Source organism: Orcinus orca, chromosome 7 (genome assembly GCF_937001465.1).
Source record: "Orcinus orca chromosome 7, mOrcOrc1.1, whole genome shotgun sequence".
Classification (NCBI taxonomy): Eukaryota; Metazoa; Chordata; class Mammalia; order Artiodactyla; family Delphinidae; genus Orcinus; species Orcinus orca.
The window spans coordinates 26,729,336-26,747,979 of NC_064565.1; the positions used below are offsets into that span (position 1 = coordinate 26,729,336).

Genomic DNA, 18,644 nt, shown 5'->3' on the forward strand with positions numbered 1-18,644 from the left:
TATATATATATATATATATATGTGCATTTATTTATTTGGCTGCACCGGGTCTTAGTTGCGGCATGCAGGATCTTCATTGCAGCACGCAGGATCTTCATTGCGGCATGCAGGATCTTCAGTTGTGGCATGCAGGATGTAGTTTCCTGAACAGGAATTGAACCGAAGCCACCTGCATTAGGAGCGAGGAGTCTTAACCACTGGACCACCAGGGAAGTCCCTGGGGTAACACTTTTAAATTCCTTCAAGAATTTTTCCTTTTCAGTCACAACCTGGCTAACTGTTTGGTGCAAGAGGCCTAGCTTTCAGCCTATCTCGGTTTTCAACACGCCTTCCTCACTAAGCTTAATCATTCTTATCTTTTCATTTAAAGTGAGAGACATGCAACTCTTCCTTTCACTCGAACACTTAAAGGCCATTGTATGGTTATTAATTGACCTAATTTCAATATTGCTGTGTCTCAGCAAATAGTGAGGCCTGAGGAGGAGAGAGATGGGGGAATGGCTGGCTGGTGAGCAGTCAGAACACACACAACATTTATTGGTTAACTTCACCCTCTTATATGGGCACTGTTCAAGGCACCCCAAAACAATTACAATATCAACATCAAAGATGACTGATCACAGATCACCATAACAAATATAATAATAAGGACAAAGTTTGAAATATTGCGAGAATTGCCAAAATGTGACCCAGGGACACGAGTTAGCAAATGCTGTTGGAAAAATAATGCCAATGAGACTTGCTGGATGCAGGGCTGCCACAAACCCTCAGTTTGTAAAAAAATATGCGATCTGCAAAGTGCAACAAAGTGAGGCTCAACAAAATGAGGCATGCCTGTAGCTACAGTTCTTTTTCTAAAGCGCAAATCTGATCATTTTACTCTACTCCACAATATATGATTGCTCAGAACCCTTAGGATAAATTACACACTGTGAACTGTGACCCTCATGATGTGGTGCTGCTCTCTGTGGTCTCCAACCTAGTCTCTCTCAGAATTCCTCTCTGACATACTAGGCTTTTGCCATGACCTACTTTTGGTTCCCTAAATATACCATTCCTGGTTAATCTTTGTGAGTTTGCACAAATGATTCATGTGCTGAAATACATTCCATCAGCTCCATCCCATTCCCATTTCACTCCCCTCCACTTTGGTTTGCTAAATCTTAACTTTTTCATTCCTTGGAACATTTTTCCTGAATCCCCAAGACTTGGCCAAGTATCTTCTCCCATGTCCTTCCAAAATATTCTGTTTTTTAAGCCTTAAATATGCTTTATTGTAGTTGAACATTTACTTTTACTGTCTTCCCCAAAAGACTCCAAGTTCCTTGAGAGGTAGGAACTACATAGTTCCTACTACATAGTTCCATAGTGTAGAGGTAATCTACACCATGTCTTGTTCACCATGCCTCTCTAGCACCAAGCATAATCCTTGCCACATAGTAAGCACTCAATAAATGTCTGTTGAATTAGGAAAACATTTAGCCAAAGAAAGGAAGCTGCAACTGTTAGTATGCACACAACATAGTAACCAGTTTATAATCTGTGGTATTTCAGAAGTTCATTTACAAAGAGGTTCGGGAGAACTCTGAAACACATTTTCACATGGAAACAATATTAAATGTAATAACCAGATACCTCCCCTCAAAGTTACCTACATCTATAATGTAGGAAGTCGGGGTAGCCTTCTGCTACCAATAATCTTTGGGAATATATTCCAATCTGGGACAACTGACTTTTCATCTCCTTTCTTTTTCTTCAAGGATCCTAGGAATTAGGTGCAACTTCCTATTGACTATCAACACTTCTGACTTCCAACTAGCGTTTCTTACGCACGCAGGAAATTATCTACAAGGTTCTCATATATATTCTTTTCCTTTAAGCAGCATTCTATACTCAGTACTAAGTACAAAGAAAGCTAAGTAAGCAAGCAAACAAACAAAAAACAAGCTAGTTATTAACTCTAAGAAAACAATAGTTGTCAAAGAAATGTAATTATAGCTCAACTGTGAAATGTTTAACAGTCATTATACTGTAAACAATGAACACTGATAAAACCAAAAATTATGATATGGGAAAATGGAACAGGTGGAATGTATTACAAATATTTTCTTCCAATCTATATTTTGCATTAGCATTTTCACAGCAGTGTCTTTCATACACAATAATTTTAAACACCACAAATTTTAAAGGTTTGAGTCCCATTGGTTTTTCCTTTAAAGTATGTGCTTTTTGTATCCTATCTAAAAAAATGTTCCTACCCAAAGGATGGGATATTTTAAAATATGTATGCTATTAAAAGTTTTATAAATTATCTTTTATATTTAAGTCTATGATTCACTTCAAGTTAATTTTTATGTATGGTGTGAAATAACGATCAAGGCTCTTTTTTTTTTCTTATGGATATCTAATTGTCCTAGTACCATTTGCTGAAAAGACTATCATTTCCCTATTGGGTTATCTTGTCCCCTTTCCTAAGATCAGTTGACAATCAATATGAATGGCTATTTCTGATCTCTCTTTTCTGGTTCATTAAATGTCTATTCTTATGCCAATATCACAAAGTTTTATCACTGTAACTTTATAGTAAGTATTTATATTATGTGGTGTGAGTCTCCCAACTTCATTCAGAATTATTTTGGCTACAGTAAGTCCTTATGTACTGCTTCATAAATTTTACATTCAGTTTGTCAATTTCAATAAAAAAGACTACAGGGATTTTGATTAACACTGTATTGAGTATATAAATTAATTTACAAAGAACAGGCATCTTAACAATATCAAATCTTCTGATTCATGAACACGATCTATCTTTTCATTTAAATTTGCTTTACATTCTCTAAACAATGTTTCATAGTTTTCACTGAATATATTTTTTGCTGAATTTATTCCAAAATTAGCTCATGTTTATTGATGCTATTGTAAATTGTATTTTACAAATTTCAATTTCCAATTTTTCATTGCTAGTATATGGAACTACAAATGATTTTTGTATCTTGAACATGAATCCTGTGACCTTGATAAATTCAATCATTAGTTCTAGTAGCTTGAAGTGTTCTTTGATTTTCTATGTAGACAATCATGTTGTCCTTTTCAATCTGCATACCTCTTATTCCTTTTTCTAGGCTATTGCACAGTTATGAAAACAGTGTTGAAGCAAACAGTGATGAAGTGAAGTGGTGAGAGCAGACTTTCTTATTTTGTTCCTGATCTTAGGGAATAGCATTCAGTCTTTGAGCATTAACTATAATGTTAGTTGTAAGTTTTTCAAAAATGCCTTTTACTGGGATGAGGAAGTCCCTTTCTACTCCTAGTCTGCTGAGATGTTTTATCATGAATGGATGTGGAATTCTATCAAATGTTTTCATTGGTATAATTGAATGGTTTTCCATTTTTACTTTGTTAATGTGGTGACATACCGTGATTAATTAATCCAATGTTATACAAACCTTGCATTGCTGGTATAAATACTTTTTAAAATACTGGTGGATTTAATTTGCTAATATTTTGTTAAGGATTTTTATATTCATAAAGGATATTGGTCTGTAGTTCTATTCTGATGTGTCTGTGTGGTTTTGGTGTCAGAGTAATTCCACTTCATAAAATTATTTGAGAGATATTTATTCCTCTTCTGTTTTCTAAAAAAGTTTTAGTTAATAGATATGCACATATTTCTGACTGTTATGAGTCAGAAAGAATTGACTCCTTTATCTTTATGTAAGTTTCCTCTCTAATCCTGGTAATATTCTTTGCTCTGAAGCCTACATCATTTCATATTAATATATTTACTTCATCTTTCTTTTGATTATTGTTTTCATCCATTTATTTTTAACCTTTAGCCTTTGTACTTGAAGAGAACTTCTTATAGATATCATATAATTTATGCAATCTGACAATTCCTGTCTTTTAATTGCTGGGTTTAGAGCATTTACACTTAATACAATTATTGATAAAACTGGATTTAAATCTACCATTTTGTAAGTTGCTTTCTATTTGATGTAGTTGTTCTTTGTTCCTTTATCTTCCTTTTCTTCTTTTGGATTAACTTGCATTTTTTTTTTGGCATTAGATTAATTTATTGTGTCCACTATATATATACCACTTAAAACTTTTTATTCTGAAAAAAGTTTAGATACATGAGAAGCTGCAAAAATAATACAGAGTTCCCATGTACCCTTAACCTAGCTTCCCCTAATGATCACTTCTTATATAATTATAGTACAATATCAACACCAGAAAATTACATTGGAATAATGATATTTTCTATCACTATAATTCTACCATTTTGAAAATGTTATAAAAATGGTGCCACGATATATGTAAACTTTTGATATTTGCTTCTTTCACTAAGTATACTGCTTTTGCATTTATCAATAGTCCATTCCTTTTAATGGAGTATTCCATTATATGTACGTACTACAATTTGTCTGAAGGACATTTGGGTTGTTTCCAAATTTGGGGTTATTATAAATAAATTCTTGTAAAGATGTTTGTGTAAACCCAAGTTTTCATTTCTCTAAGATAAATATCCTGGTCCGGGAAGACCCCACATGCCGAGGAGCAACTAAGCCCAGGTGCCACAACTACTGAGCCTGTGCTCTAGAGCCTGCAAGCCACAACTACTGAGCCCGCATGCCACAGCTACTGAGGCCTGCACGCCTAGAGCCCGTGCTCCGCAACAAGAGAAGCCACCATATTGAGAAGTCCACGCACCGCAACTAAGAGTAACCCCCGCTCACTGCAACTGGAGAAAGCCTGCACGCAGCAACAAAAACCCAATGCAGCCAAAAATAAATAAATAAATAAATGTATTTTTAAAAAAAAAAGAAATGGGGGCTAGATACCCTTCAAGAAATTTGGATTAAAAAAAAAAGTTTACATTTTTTTATGATTTACATTTTTTTATGATTACTTTTTATCTCAACTATTGGTTTATAAGCTGATTGAAAGAATTATTTTTTTCTCAGATACTATGTTTTTATTTCTAGCATTTTCCTTTTACTGTCTTTACAGTTTCTATATTTCTTCTGAAATTTTCCATCTTTTTCATTTATGTTGTTTACCTTTTCTACTAGCTCCTTTAACATATTATTCATAGCTTTCTTAAAGTTCTTGTCTAACAGTTCTAAAATCTGAGTTATTTCTCCATCTGGCTTTATAGATTACATTATCTTTGACAATGGATGATGTTTTTTTAAATTGCTTTTTTGTTTATTTCATAATTTCTATTAAATACTAGAAATTATGTGTGGAAGAACAGGACAGACTGAGATAAATTATATTTACACCCAAAAAAGGGCATGCTTCTTTTTCTATCAAGGTGATAGTATGTGAGGGACTGCGACAATCTAGTCAATACTGAGTTCTATTTAGGTTCTCTTGCTTTACCTTCAGTGCACCACAAATTTGAAATGTCCCCAATAGTGGGATGCTTCTACCTTGTGAAAGTGTGTGCCAAGAATTCTTCTCAGTGTCCTAACTGCACTCTAAGCTTTCAGCAGTCCCTGCATGCCTGCACTATAGAGGGATATCTCTCTCCCCCAGTACTACATTAATCTTGATGGTTTCTCATTGTTCAGTTCATGATAATGGATGGAAGATTTCTTGGATCTACAGGTAGCACATCAGTATAAGGTAGGCCCTTTGCTCCAGCTGAGTCTTGGAGGTGTGGCTTTCCTGGTGTTTCTGTCCCGCTCCCCTAAGACAACCAAACTATGTCATATAACTGTGGGTGGTCCTGGGCAGGACAGAGGTTCCTGCCTCTCCTCCAGTAGTAACAGATTTCTGTCTTAATAAAGGTCCTGATTTCAATAGGGTTTCCTGCCCAACTCCCAGGTGTAGATGGCTTTTGTTTCTGTTCAGCCCCCAGAAGCAGCTGATCCTGAACTGGACTTTGGAGGCTCGGGGAGGGGGACTTTACCTCTCTCACAGTGGCTTAAGGCTTTTGATTAGTGTGAGTTGAGAAAAGGGTCCAGGAAATAGGTAGGGTATTGTGCTTGTACGCTACCAGTAGGGGTGCTCTCTCATCTCCTAGTCAGCATGTGGTAGAGGCCAATGGAAATAAAGCTTGTGAGTGAGTATGGACTCCCTGTGTCAGGAACTCCTATTATTTTGGACTGTCATGGCAGCCTATGCTCAGCTTTTATAATTTTGTTACATTTTATCTGTTTTCTTCTTATCCACTTTTATGGTAGCTACGTTCTTACTGCTGCTCTGCCAAAGGAAAACATTTTATATGTCTCATCTCTCCTCTCAACAAACTAGGAAAAGAAGGAAATTTTCTCAACCTAGGAAAGGGCATCAGTAAAAATCTTAAAGATAACATCATAATCAATGGTGAAAGACTGAATGCTTTCTTTCTAAGACTGGCAGCAGGGAAGGCTATTCAACCCTACCACTTCTGTTCAAAATTGTACTTTTGTTCCTTCAATGTGATAGGCAACAAAAATAAATAAAAGGCATACAGATTACAGGGAAGAAATAAAAGTACCTTTACATGCAGACAAAATGATGTCTATGTAAAAAATCCCAAAGAATTTACCAAGAAGCCATAAGAACTATTAAGTGAGTGCAGCAAGGTTACAAAATAAAAGACCAATATACAAAAATCAATGAAAATCCTGTATTTAGCAATGAAAAAGTAGAAATTTAAATTTAAAAGTACTATTTACAAAAAAAAAAGTACTATTTACAAGAGCATAAAAAGACATGAAATACCTAGAAATAAATCTAACAAAATGTATTCAAGAAAACTAGAAAGCGTTGCTGGGAGAAATTAAAGACCTAAATCAAAAGACAGAGATACTCTCTTCATGGATCAGGAGATTGAATAATATTAAGAAGTCAATACTCAATACCACCTCACACCTGTTAGAACAGCTATTATCAAAAAGAGAGGAAGTAACGAGTGCTGACGAGAATGTATAGAAAGGGATCCCTTGTGCACTATTGGTGGAAATGAAAATTGGTGCAGTTGATATGGAAAATTGTGTGGAGGTTCCTCAAAAATTTAGCTGGAACTTCCGTATGATCCAGCAATTCCACTTTCAGGTATTTAGCCAAGAAAATGAGAACACTAACTCGAAAAGATATATGCACCCCCATGTTCACTGCAGCATTATTTACAATAGCCAAGACAACATAAGTGTCCACTGATGTATAAATGGATAAAGAAAATGTGGTATATAGGGGACTTCCCTGGTGGCGCAGTGGTTAAGAATCCACCTGCCAATGCAGGAGGCATGGGTTCAATCTTGGGTCCGGGAAGATCCCACATGCTATGGAGCAACTAAGCCCATGCACCACATCTACTGAGCCTGCGCTCTAGAGCCCGCCACCCACAACTACTGAAGCCCACATGCCTAGAACCCATGCTCTGCAACAAGAGAAGCCACTGCAATGAGAAGCCCGCGCACCGCAATGAAGCATAGCCCCGACTCACCGCAACTAGAGAAAGCCACGCACAGCAAAGAAGACCCAAAGCAGCCAAAAAAAAAAAACCATGTGGTATGTATATATATACACAATGGAATATAATTGAGTCATAATAAAGAAAGAAATCTTGCCATTTGCAACAACATGTATTGTTGAGGGTATTATGCTAATAAGCAAAATAAATCAGACAGAGAAACTCAAATACCTTATGATCTCACTTATATGTGAAATCTTAAAAAACAAACAACTCCAACCCCCACCCCAACAAGCTCACAGATACAGAGAACAGACTGGTGGCTGACAGAGGCAAGGGGCTGGGGGCAGTGAGTGAAATGGGCAAAGGAGGTTAAAAGGTACAAACTTCCAGTTATAAAATAAATGGGTCACGGGACGTAATCTACAGCATGGTGACAGTAGTTAATGACACTGCGTTGCATGTTTGAAAGTTGCTAAACAAGTGGATCTTAAGGGTTCTCATCACAAGAAAAAAATTTTGTGAGTATACATGGTGATGGAGGTTAACTGAACTTACTGTGGTGATCATTTTGCAATATATACAAGCATCAAATCATTATGTTGTACGCCTGAAACTAATATAACGTTGTATGTCAACTGTATCTCAATTTAAAAAAAGAAGTCAATTCTTACAAATTAATCCATAGACTCAAAACAATTCCAATCAAAATTGTACATACTTAAGCTAATTCTAAAAACTCGTAAGAAAAAGCAAAGGACTTATAAGGGACAAAACAATTTTGAATAAGAATAAAGTAGGGGTGAACACCATGTGATTTCAAGACTTATTATAAAGGTAGAGTAATCAAGCCAATGTAGTATTCTGTAAGGTCAGATGTATAGATCAATGAAACAGAATAGAAAGTTCAGAAACAGACCTATACATATATAACCAAGTGATTTTTTACGAAGGTGCCAAGATAACTCAATGAGGGAAAAACTGTCTTTCCAACAAAGAGTGCTGGAACAACTGAAAATCCATATGCAAACAAACAAACAAAAAAACCCCCCACAAAATCAGAAAACAAACTGAACCTCCACCCTGAACAAGCCACCACAATGAGAAGCCTGAGTAACGCAACAAAGAGTAGCCCCCCCACTGTCTGCAACTAGAGAAAGCCTGTGCGCAGCAACAAAGACCCAGCACAGCCAAAAATAAATAAAATAAAATAAATAAATTTACATATATATATAAAAATAAAACAGAAATGGGATCTACAGACTTAGAAGAATTATTTGGAAATGACATATATGTTAGAGAATTTGTTTCCAAAATATATCAAGGGCTCTTATAACCCAATATAAATATGGGCTTGATATGAACACTTTTCCAAAAAAAAAAAAATGAATGGCTAAAAGGCACATGAAAATATGCTCAATATCATTAGTCATTAAGAAAAGGCAAGTTAAAATAATCATGAGATACTACTACATACTGAGAAAAATAACTAAAATTAAACAGACTGACAATACTAAGTGCTAACAAAGATATAGGACAACTGGAACTCTGACACATTGCCAGTAGGGATGCAAAAATATGGCACTTGGAAAAACAATTTCACAGCTTTTTATGAAGTTAAATCTATGCTTTCCATATGACCCAGCAGTCCCAGTTCCAGCTATTTACTCAAGTGAAATGAAAATACGTCTATACAAAGACTTGTACATGAATGATTAAAACAGGCTTATTCACAATAGCCCAAACTGAGACTATGCCAAATGGCCATTATGTGGTAAAGGAATTTTTAAAAATTGTTATATTAATATAGATATATAAATATTTATGTATCCATACATTGGAATATCAGTCAGCAATATAAATGAAAAAACTAATGGATCAATATTCAAAAGCTTTATGCTAAGTGAAATAAGCCAGACAAAAGGCTACATACTGTAGGATTCCATTTTTGCAACATTCTGGAAAATTCAAAACTATAGTGATAGAAAGCAGATCTGTGACCACCAACGTCTAGAGGGAGATGTGACGGAAATGACTACAAAGGTGCATGAGGAAACTTTTGGGGGTAATGCAAATATTCTCTACCTTGATTGTAGTGGTAACTGACTATATGTATTTGTCAAGCTTCATCAAACAATATGTTTTAAAAAGACAAATTTCACTGTATGTGAATTATACCTCAATAAACCTCTCTTTAAAAAATTATGTTATAGAGAAAAAAAAAATTATGTTATAGGGACTTCCCTGGTGGTGCAGTGGCTAAGAATCCGCCTGCCAATGCAGGGAACATGGGTTCCATCCCTGGTCCAGGAAGATCCCACGTGCTGTGGAGCAACTAAGGCCGTGCGCCACACCTACTGAGCCTGGGCTCTAGAGCCCGCGAACCAAAACCACTGAAAGCCTGTGCGCCTAAAGCCCATGCTCCGCAACAAGAGAGGCCACCACAATGAGAAGCCTGTGCACCACAATGAAGCGTAGCCCCCGCTCGCCACAACTAGAGAAAGCCCGCATGCAGCAACGAAGACCCAACGCAGCCAAAAATAAATAAAATTAAAAAAAATTATGTTATAAAAGATCTCAGAATTGGAGAAAGATGACACTCATTAGTATGTATAAGTTCAACCATGCCGGTAAAAACAGCAGACAATGTGTGATGCGTCTACTTGAGAGTCATACTGAGATTTAAAAACTCTAATTTGCAGTTTTGGACAAACAGAATGTGAACACATCTATCTGTAGGGATCTAAAAACATAATACCAATTAAAAATGATTGACTTACATAAAAAAAGATTATTTGTAGCAATTATGTAGGAACACCATGGAAAAAGCTGGCAACAAACATGAATATATGTAAGTCCTTTAAATGAGAAAGTGTAATATATATTATACTCCCTCATCAAAGTATACCCATATATAGAAAAGGATCGATATATGAACAGGTATAATAGTGTTCATTATACTACTGTTTACTTTGAATATGTCTGAATTTTTCCATAATAGAGATTAAAAATTAAACGGAAAAGACATGTTGCAGTATGCAAATAAGCTGCATAATTTAAAAAAATTAAATACATTAAATAATTTGTATCAAGACAAACACATGATGGCCCAGCAATGAGTACCTTGGCAATAGCAGTTTGTTTAAACATGCGAGTAAACAACCCCACGACAGTCTGGGTGGCACCTGAATTTGGAGTTCTCATTAATTTTTCCCACTCTTCAAAGCTGGAATTCAATTCCTATGTAGGAGAAAATAATGTTTAGAAATACAGCATAAAGAACATAGCAATTAATGCAATAATGAATCATGTCCTACTTATTTTTTTATACAGAAATATATATATATGAAGAAAAATTCCCATAGGTGCCCGTGTGTTGATTTAAAAAACATCAGTGTGGATGTAGGTCAGACACATGTTTACGTTAATGATAGAAAGCAATGACAAGGTGTGGGAGGAAACCAAGCCCTTTGCTAACATCATATATCAAACAACTGCAGCCTTCTCTTACAGAGGAGCAGGTAGTCAAGTAAAAATAAAAATTTAAGAAAATTTTTAAATAAAATAAAAATTTTATGTAAAACTTAAAGAACTCACAGTAGCAAAAATATATACGGTAGCAAAGCATTTTTTACTAAAAGCACTGAATTTATTTAAATAAGCATAAAGACGGGGAATATTAGTTAAATAAAATGTAACATAGTCATATATTAACTCTTATTTTTCTTTTGTTAAAATAATGGATACAGAAAATCAGATCGTTTTTATTTTACCAATAATATATTGCTCAATGTTTACAAAATTCTTAGTCTCAGCTTTCAAGACAAAACAAGGCAATAAACAGTCTCTGTTGACAAAGTTATATCCAGATTTGAAGAAATTTCAGAGACTATAAAAGCACTGTACTCCCCAAAAGTAAATGTAGACAAGGATTGCCTAATCTTGTATTACCAATTCTGGTTTCTAATATGTTGAACTTTACATCTTACAACATGATCACAGAGCTTCAGGATTTCAAGAACAGAGGGCTGGATCCAAATTATCCTAGAAGACAGCTACTCGTACTTTAAAAAAAAAAAAAAATCCTACAGCAAGAAAAAGAACTTCCCTTGATAATTATTGGGCTTCACACCCTACATATACTTAGAATTCTTTTTTTAACATCTTTATTGGAGTATAATTGCTTTACAATGGTGTGTTAGTTTCTGCTTTATAACAAAGTAAATCAGTTATACATATACATATGTCCCCATACCTCTTCCCTCTTGCGTCTCCCTTAGAATTCTTAATACTAAGTCTATGTTGCAGGTGAAGTGCTTTTTTTCTCTATTTAGCAGAAATATATTTTTTAATGACTAAGATACTAAATCTTTTCACATTATTTGATGACTAAATTTAAATTCTTCCTGCTCTCTTCTTGAAATGATACAAAGCCAATTCATATGGCTCTATTAATTAAACCTATTTTAAGAAAGTGGACTTTTCCTTCTGTGAAAAATGAAATATGTGCTATCTTTCACAGTATAATTTAAAATGATTTCAAATAAGACTCTCAATCAAACACGGGTTCTCACCTTGGCTGCCGCTGCTGGAAGATCAAATGGAATACGCTGTCTGATTTTAGGGGGCAGCTGGGTTAAAACTTCAGCCTTTAATCTTCTAATCATTATGTCACTTAATAGCTGATGAAGTTCATTAAGATTTGAGGCCCCTCTGCAATCCCACTGAGGTCTTTTACCAAAATATCTGTTAATATAAAGAAAACACATGTAGCAAAGCTGAACTTTAGAGTAAGAAAACAATTTATCCAGTGTGTTCTTCCTTTTAATAAGGAGCCATGACGCTGTTTATTTCTTTTTTTTTTTAAGATTTTTTTTTTTTTGATGTGGACCATTTTTAAAGTCTTTATTGAGTTTGTTACAATATTGCTTCTGTTTTTATGTTTTGGTGTTTTTGGCCACGAGGCATGTGGGATCTTAGCTCCCTGACCATTGTTACAACATTGCTTCTGTTTTTATGTTTTGGTGTTTTTGGCCACGAGGCATGTGGGATCTTAGCTCCCTGACCAGGGATCGAACCGGCTCCCTCTGCATTGGAAGGCGAAGTCTTAACCACTGGACTGCCAGGGAAGTCCCTTTACTTTTATTTTTGAATGCAAATTAGTTTCAAAAAGCTCAGCTTTAGAAATAGTAATGAATAAGATTACACATTACTCTCAGCTGTAGTAAATGTTAGTGTTTAAACATAGTGTTTATACTGAGTTAATAAAAGGGTGGGATGAACAGATAACTATGAATACCACTGGCATTTTGGATGACCTCACACGTGGCAGTGTGTTTAGCAGATCTAGCCCTAAATAAGCACTAACTGCAAGTACACCAGCCAGTATACGTAACAACCAAAACCAACTAAAATGATTTCTACAAATTCTAGGAGGCAATATTATCTCCCATTGAACTGTTAAGCACAGCAGATAGATCACTTGGTGATCTCTTCTTCCTTTGAACCACTGGATTGACAGCAAAGGAAAAAAAAAAGGTACAAATGCCCTATGAAAGAGAGATGGGAGAGAAAACATCAGAGGATAAGTGATTTCAACAAACGTTTAAGTCAGACAGACAAGCGGTAGCTGACCCGACAAAAGAAAGTAAGCTACAACTTAAAATGTTTGCAATAGGGAACTTATCCTCTAGATCTCTGAGAAGACCAGGAGTTGGAAGCACCAAGCACTGGGGTAGGTATTAAATCGAGCGGACCTATTGAACTTACGCATCAGGACAGCTGGCCTAATGGCATCCCTGAATCACTGTGACAACCCCACACAAATCCACAAAATTCCCAATCATCTTCCAGGGGCCAATACTACTAAAAATAGCTACTAGAGAATAATTAACAAAGGAAAAATTCCTGTTAGGTTGTATTATAATTACTAATATTAAAAATTAAATAACTATTCATTTTAGTGGGATTTGGTGGTATATAATGCAAACAGTGTCATTTTGAGAAACCTGGAACTTGGCTGACATTTTTTTTTTTTAGTTTAATGTATTTTGATAGCAAACATACAGGAATAGTACCAAAAACATTAAAATCATGTATTTGCATGTAGAATTGATTAGAAAAGTATAGTGAATGGATGGAACTACTGTATGATAAAATGACAGACACCACTTAGTTGTCATCAGTAAGAAATGTACTTGTTTTAAAAAACTAAGGGCTGGCATTGTAAAAAATTTAATAGGTTTAGTTATAATTGTTATAAATTGAATTACTGAAACTTGTTTATTGAAATATTTTGACTTTTTAATGCTTTATGTCTCCATATTTATATTAAAACTTTATACACTAATGAAAATGGAAAAATACTTGCCAATAACCAATTCTGTCACCTATTTTTCCATTCACAATCAAGATACTTAAGTACATTTTGACCTCATGGTAAAAAAAAAAAAGAAAAAAAATCTAATTTTTGTCAATTATATCTTAATAAAACTGGAAAAATAAACTGAACAGGAAAAAAATCTAATGTTTAGGACTACAGAAAATGAGAAAAAGATGTTGGGTCTTTTATTATTGCCATTAAAATGAATTCTTAAGCACATTCTCCACCTTTGCAAAACATTGGGCAAGTGTACAACATGCTAAGTGAAGGTCTTTTGGCACAATTATTCCACTTTGGTATAGAAAGCACACAGGTGTTGTCACACAGGCTAACCACATAGGCCTCACTTGCCTCCTGCAGAGCACAAAATAGTTGAGCACCACATGCACAGGTCTGTTTTGAAGTCGGAGCAATCTAATTTCAGATGCCACACACTACCAGTACCAGGCCTGTAACAATGAGGTTTCTTCACCCCTCCAGGAGAAAGCACTCTATTGAGAGAAGCTTTTGTAGCCAGTTGCCTCCTGGGTGCTTTGTCACTGGTTGATTGCAAGCCCTATGCTTGGTGTAAATGATGGTTTAGAGAAATCCTTTCATCCACCCTCCCTAATCCTCACTTCTCTTTTAGCTGGAGTCAGACCCCTTGAGGTGGTATTGACTTTAAAGAGTGTTGGCTTCTGAGCCCCCAGACTCAAGTTTGGGGTGCAAAAGGCAAATGAGAAGGGGAGGGAGGGCTAAGAGATGCCACCTGTAAAGACCTGGTCTCTTCCCCTTAAATTTGATGTAAATTATACATACTTTTTGGAATATCCTATTCTTTCTTAAAAACAGCTTTACGAAGATATAATTCATAATTCCATACAATTTACCCACTTAAAGTGTACAATTCAATAACGTTTTCTAGTATACTCACAGATATGTGCAACTACCACCATCACAGTAAATTTTAGAACATTTTTATCATCTCAAGAAGGAACCTTGGGCTTCCCTGGTGGCGCAGTGGTTAAGAATCCGCCTGCCAATGCAGGGGACACGGGTTCAAGCCCTGGTCCGGGAAGATCCCACATGCCGCGGAGCAACTAAGCCCATGCGCCACAACTACTGAGCTTGCACTCTAGAGCCCGTGAGCCACAACTACTGAAGCCCGTGGGCCTAGAGCCCGTGCTCCGCAACGAGAAGCCACTGCAATGAGAAGCCTGCGCACCACAATGAAGAGTAGCCCTCCCCTTGCCGCAACTAGAGAAAGCCTGCACGTAGCAACGAAGCCCCAACGCAGCCAAAAGTAAATAAATAAAACAAATAAATTTATTAAGAAAAAAAAGAAAAAGAAGGAACCTCGTATCCTTTAGCTATCCCTCCCTTAACCGCTGTCCTGTCTACCCAGCCCTAAGCAACCACTAATCTATTTTCTGTCTCTAAAGATTTTCCTATTCTGAATTTTCATATATATGGAATCATACAGCACTGTATAGTCTTTTATGACTAGCTTCTATTACTTAGCATAATATTTTCAAGATTCATCCATGTTGTAGCAAATAATATTCCATTGTATGGATATACCACATTTTGTTTATTCATTTATCTGTTGATAGACATTTGGGCTGTTTCCAACTTTGGGCTTTTATAAACAATGCTGCTATCAAAATTCATGTACAAGTTTTTTTGTGGACATATACTTTCATTTCTCTTGGGTATATACCTAGGAGTTGAATGGCTGGCTTGCATGGCAATTCTACGTTTAATCATTTGAGGAAGTGCTAGACTGTTTTCCAAAGTAGCTAGACCAGTTTACATTCCAACCAGCAGTGTTCAAGGATTCTAATTTCTCCACATCTTCATCAACACTTGTTATGTGACTTTTTGAGTTTAGCCATGCTAGTGGGTATGAAGTGGTATCTCACTGAGGTTTCGATTTCTATTTCTCTGATGACTAATGATGTCAAGCATTTTTTTTTTTTCATGTGCTCATTGCCCGTTTGTATGTCTTTGCTGGAGAAATGCCTATTCAAATACTTTACCCATTTCTGAATTCGGTTGTCATACTGAGTTGTATGAATTCTTAATATATCTAGATACAAGTCCTGTATAAAATGTATGATTTACAAACAATTTCTCCTATTCTGTGGGCTGTCTTTTCATTTGTTTCTATTTACAATTTTGTTTGCTTAAGTTACCATTTATTTCAGATGTTAAATCCTAATGTTATTTAACTTGTGTTAAATAACATTAGAAGTGGGACCTTATAGCATGTTGTTACTTGATGTTGGGAAGAATGATGCACACTGTGAATAAAAAAAGGTGACCAGTCTTTCCCTAACAGGAGCTATTCACCATCTACTTTTATTGTAGCCACTCAAAACTTACTTTTGTATAGATGGCTGCCTATGGCATTTAGCTGCTGGTTTTTATTTTAGAACTATATTCTTAATGAATTTTTAAAAAATCAAAGTGACACATGCAATAGTTTTTAAACTTCAAATAAAAAGACTTCCAAGGAAATAGGGTCAGTAAGTTCAGGCTTTGATTTATCCTCTTTGCTTCAAACTCAGGATAGGTAAAATATAAAGAGAAAACAAAAATCCACATTTGGGGATAAAGACAAGGTAAATGCCTCTGTAGTCCAGAAACAGAACAAAAATGTAAAGATGAGAGCAGGGTTAAAGCCATGAAGCTGCTGTTTTATGTTTAAGAGAAGGCAGTAAGAATCAAGAATCAGGGTTGTAAGGACAAAGTATTTTTGGTACAGTGTTAATATAAAATGGATTTTCTAGGAACCATAAATGCTGTTAATGCAAAAGGATATTGTACTTTGCTTTATTAGAAAATTAACCCAAAGTTGTTTGCCACTTTGGAAAATCATGTCACTGGCAACAGTGACACTGAAGCAGCTGCCTTGCAAACACACACAGCTATATTAGCTTGTGTTTGTAGAGCAAGTGTTTATAATGATTCCATACAGACATCAACTTTCATCAATTTTATGATTCAGATTCCCCCCTTTAATATCTCTGAAATTCACAGAGATCTATTAGTTTAATTGTAGCAGTTCTTCCCTCAATGGTATGTAAAATAATAGTGCATATTATAATCAAGGCTGTCTTAGATTCAATAAAATCCAGTATATAAATATACTTATTTCACTCTTTTTAAAATTGACTTCCAGTGTAGTCATTCCTATCTAATGATTATACAGACAAGATGGTGGAGTAGAAGGATGTGAGCTCACCTCTTCCTAAAGAAACACCAAAATCACAACTAACTGCTGAACAACCATTGACAAAAAAACATTGGAACCTACCCAAAAAGATAGCCCACATCCAAAGACAAAGAAGAAGCCACAATGAGACATAGGAGGGGCACAACTGTGATAAAATCAAATCCCATACATGCCAGGTGGGCAACCCACAAGCTGGAACATAATTATACCACAGAAATTCTCCTACAGGAGTGAAAGTTCTGAGCCCCACGTCAAGCTCCCCAGCCAGAGAATCTGGCTTTGAAGGTCACTGGGGTTTGACTGCAGGAATTCCACAGGACTGGGGGAAACAGAAACTTCAGTCTTGGAGAGCACACACAGGGTCTCGTGCGTACCAGGACCCAGGGGAAAAAATCAGTGACCTCATAAGAGACTGGGCCAGACTTATTTGCTAGTATTGGAAGGTCTCCTGTGAAGGTGGGGAGCAGCTGTGGCTCACTGCAGCGACAAGGACACGGGTGGCAGTAGTTCTGAGAAGTACTCATTGGTGTGAACCCTCCTGGAGGCCACCATTTTCTCACCAAGACCTGGCCCCAGCCAACAGTCTGCAGGTTCCAGTGCTGGGACGCCTCAGGCCAAACAACCAACAGGGTGGGAACACAGCCCCACCCATCAGCAGACAGGCTGTTTAAAGTCTTCTAAGCACACAGCTTCCCAATAAACACACCCCTTGACATGGCTCTGCCCACCAGAGGGACAAGAACCAGCTCCACCCACCAGTGGGCAGATACCAGTCCCTCCCCGCTGAAGCCTGCAAAGCCTCTTACACAGCCTCATTCATGAGGGGGCAGACAGCAGAAGCAAGAAGAACTATAGCCCTGCAGCCAGAGGAACGGAAACCACAATCACAATAAGTTAGACAAAATGAGACAGCAGAGGAATATGTCCCAGATGAAGGAACAAGACAAAACCCCAGAAGAACAACTAAGTGAAGTATTAGGGGAGCATTACACAATATTTATTACAAAACGTGGGCATTAAGGTCAACAGGGTTGAGAAACACTGCTCTACAATACTACTACTTCCCTGCTCTTATTATGGTCATTTACACCTATTATGTACTATATATGTAAGACTAAGTTCTGAGAAAAAAAAGTTATTTAATATTTGTGCATGTCAATCTTTAACACAAAGTAAATAAATAAAAGCCCATAAGGAGCAATAAAGACCAAGTAAAGTAAACGAACAAACAAAACCCCCACAACATTTGAGGAAGATGAATGCACAAGATCTTAAATGCCTTAAATTAGAAAACTGTAAGTATTAGGAAGGTAAATGTAACATGACATGCAATACAACACAGCTACAAAGATGGTGGAATAGTGACTCTTACCACAAATAAAATGTGAAGAAATAGCTCATAAGCTAAAAAAAGGTATTAAACAGAACTCCTCATACAGTCAAATTCTCTTTACCTGGATAGGTGTACACCAAGGCACGTTGGTAGTTATGAATTACTCCATCTCCTACCTTCTAATTGCTCCCACACAACCCTAAGTTTAGTTTCTAAAATGCAAATTATATTATTCCCTTCCTTAAAAACTTTCAAGAAAAATACGAGCAATTATGTTTCCCTCTTCCAATACCATAAACTCTTACTT

At 36.2% G+C, this 18,644-nt stretch overlaps 1 protein-coding gene across 7 annotated transcripts in view; it reads right to left on the reverse strand.

Annotated features, from left to right (window-relative positions):
• The window catches only part of ZRANB3 (zinc finger RANBP2-type containing 3), a 264,853-nt gene that overhangs the window by 64,815 nt on the left and 181,394 nt on the right, over positions 1 to 18,644 (reverse strand). For all 7 annotated transcript variants that reach the window (XM_049712663.1, XM_033420297.2, XM_049712662.1 and 4 more), the window contains 2 exons: positions 11,980 to 12,151; positions 10,529 to 10,645 (listed from right to left, as the gene is read on the reverse strand). In XM_049712663.1, coding sequence (XP_049568620.1) covers positions 10,529 to 10,645; positions 11,980 to 12,151 — 289 coding nt within the window. The remainder of the gene's footprint in view (positions 1 to 10,528; positions 10,646 to 11,979; positions 12,152 to 18,644) is intronic.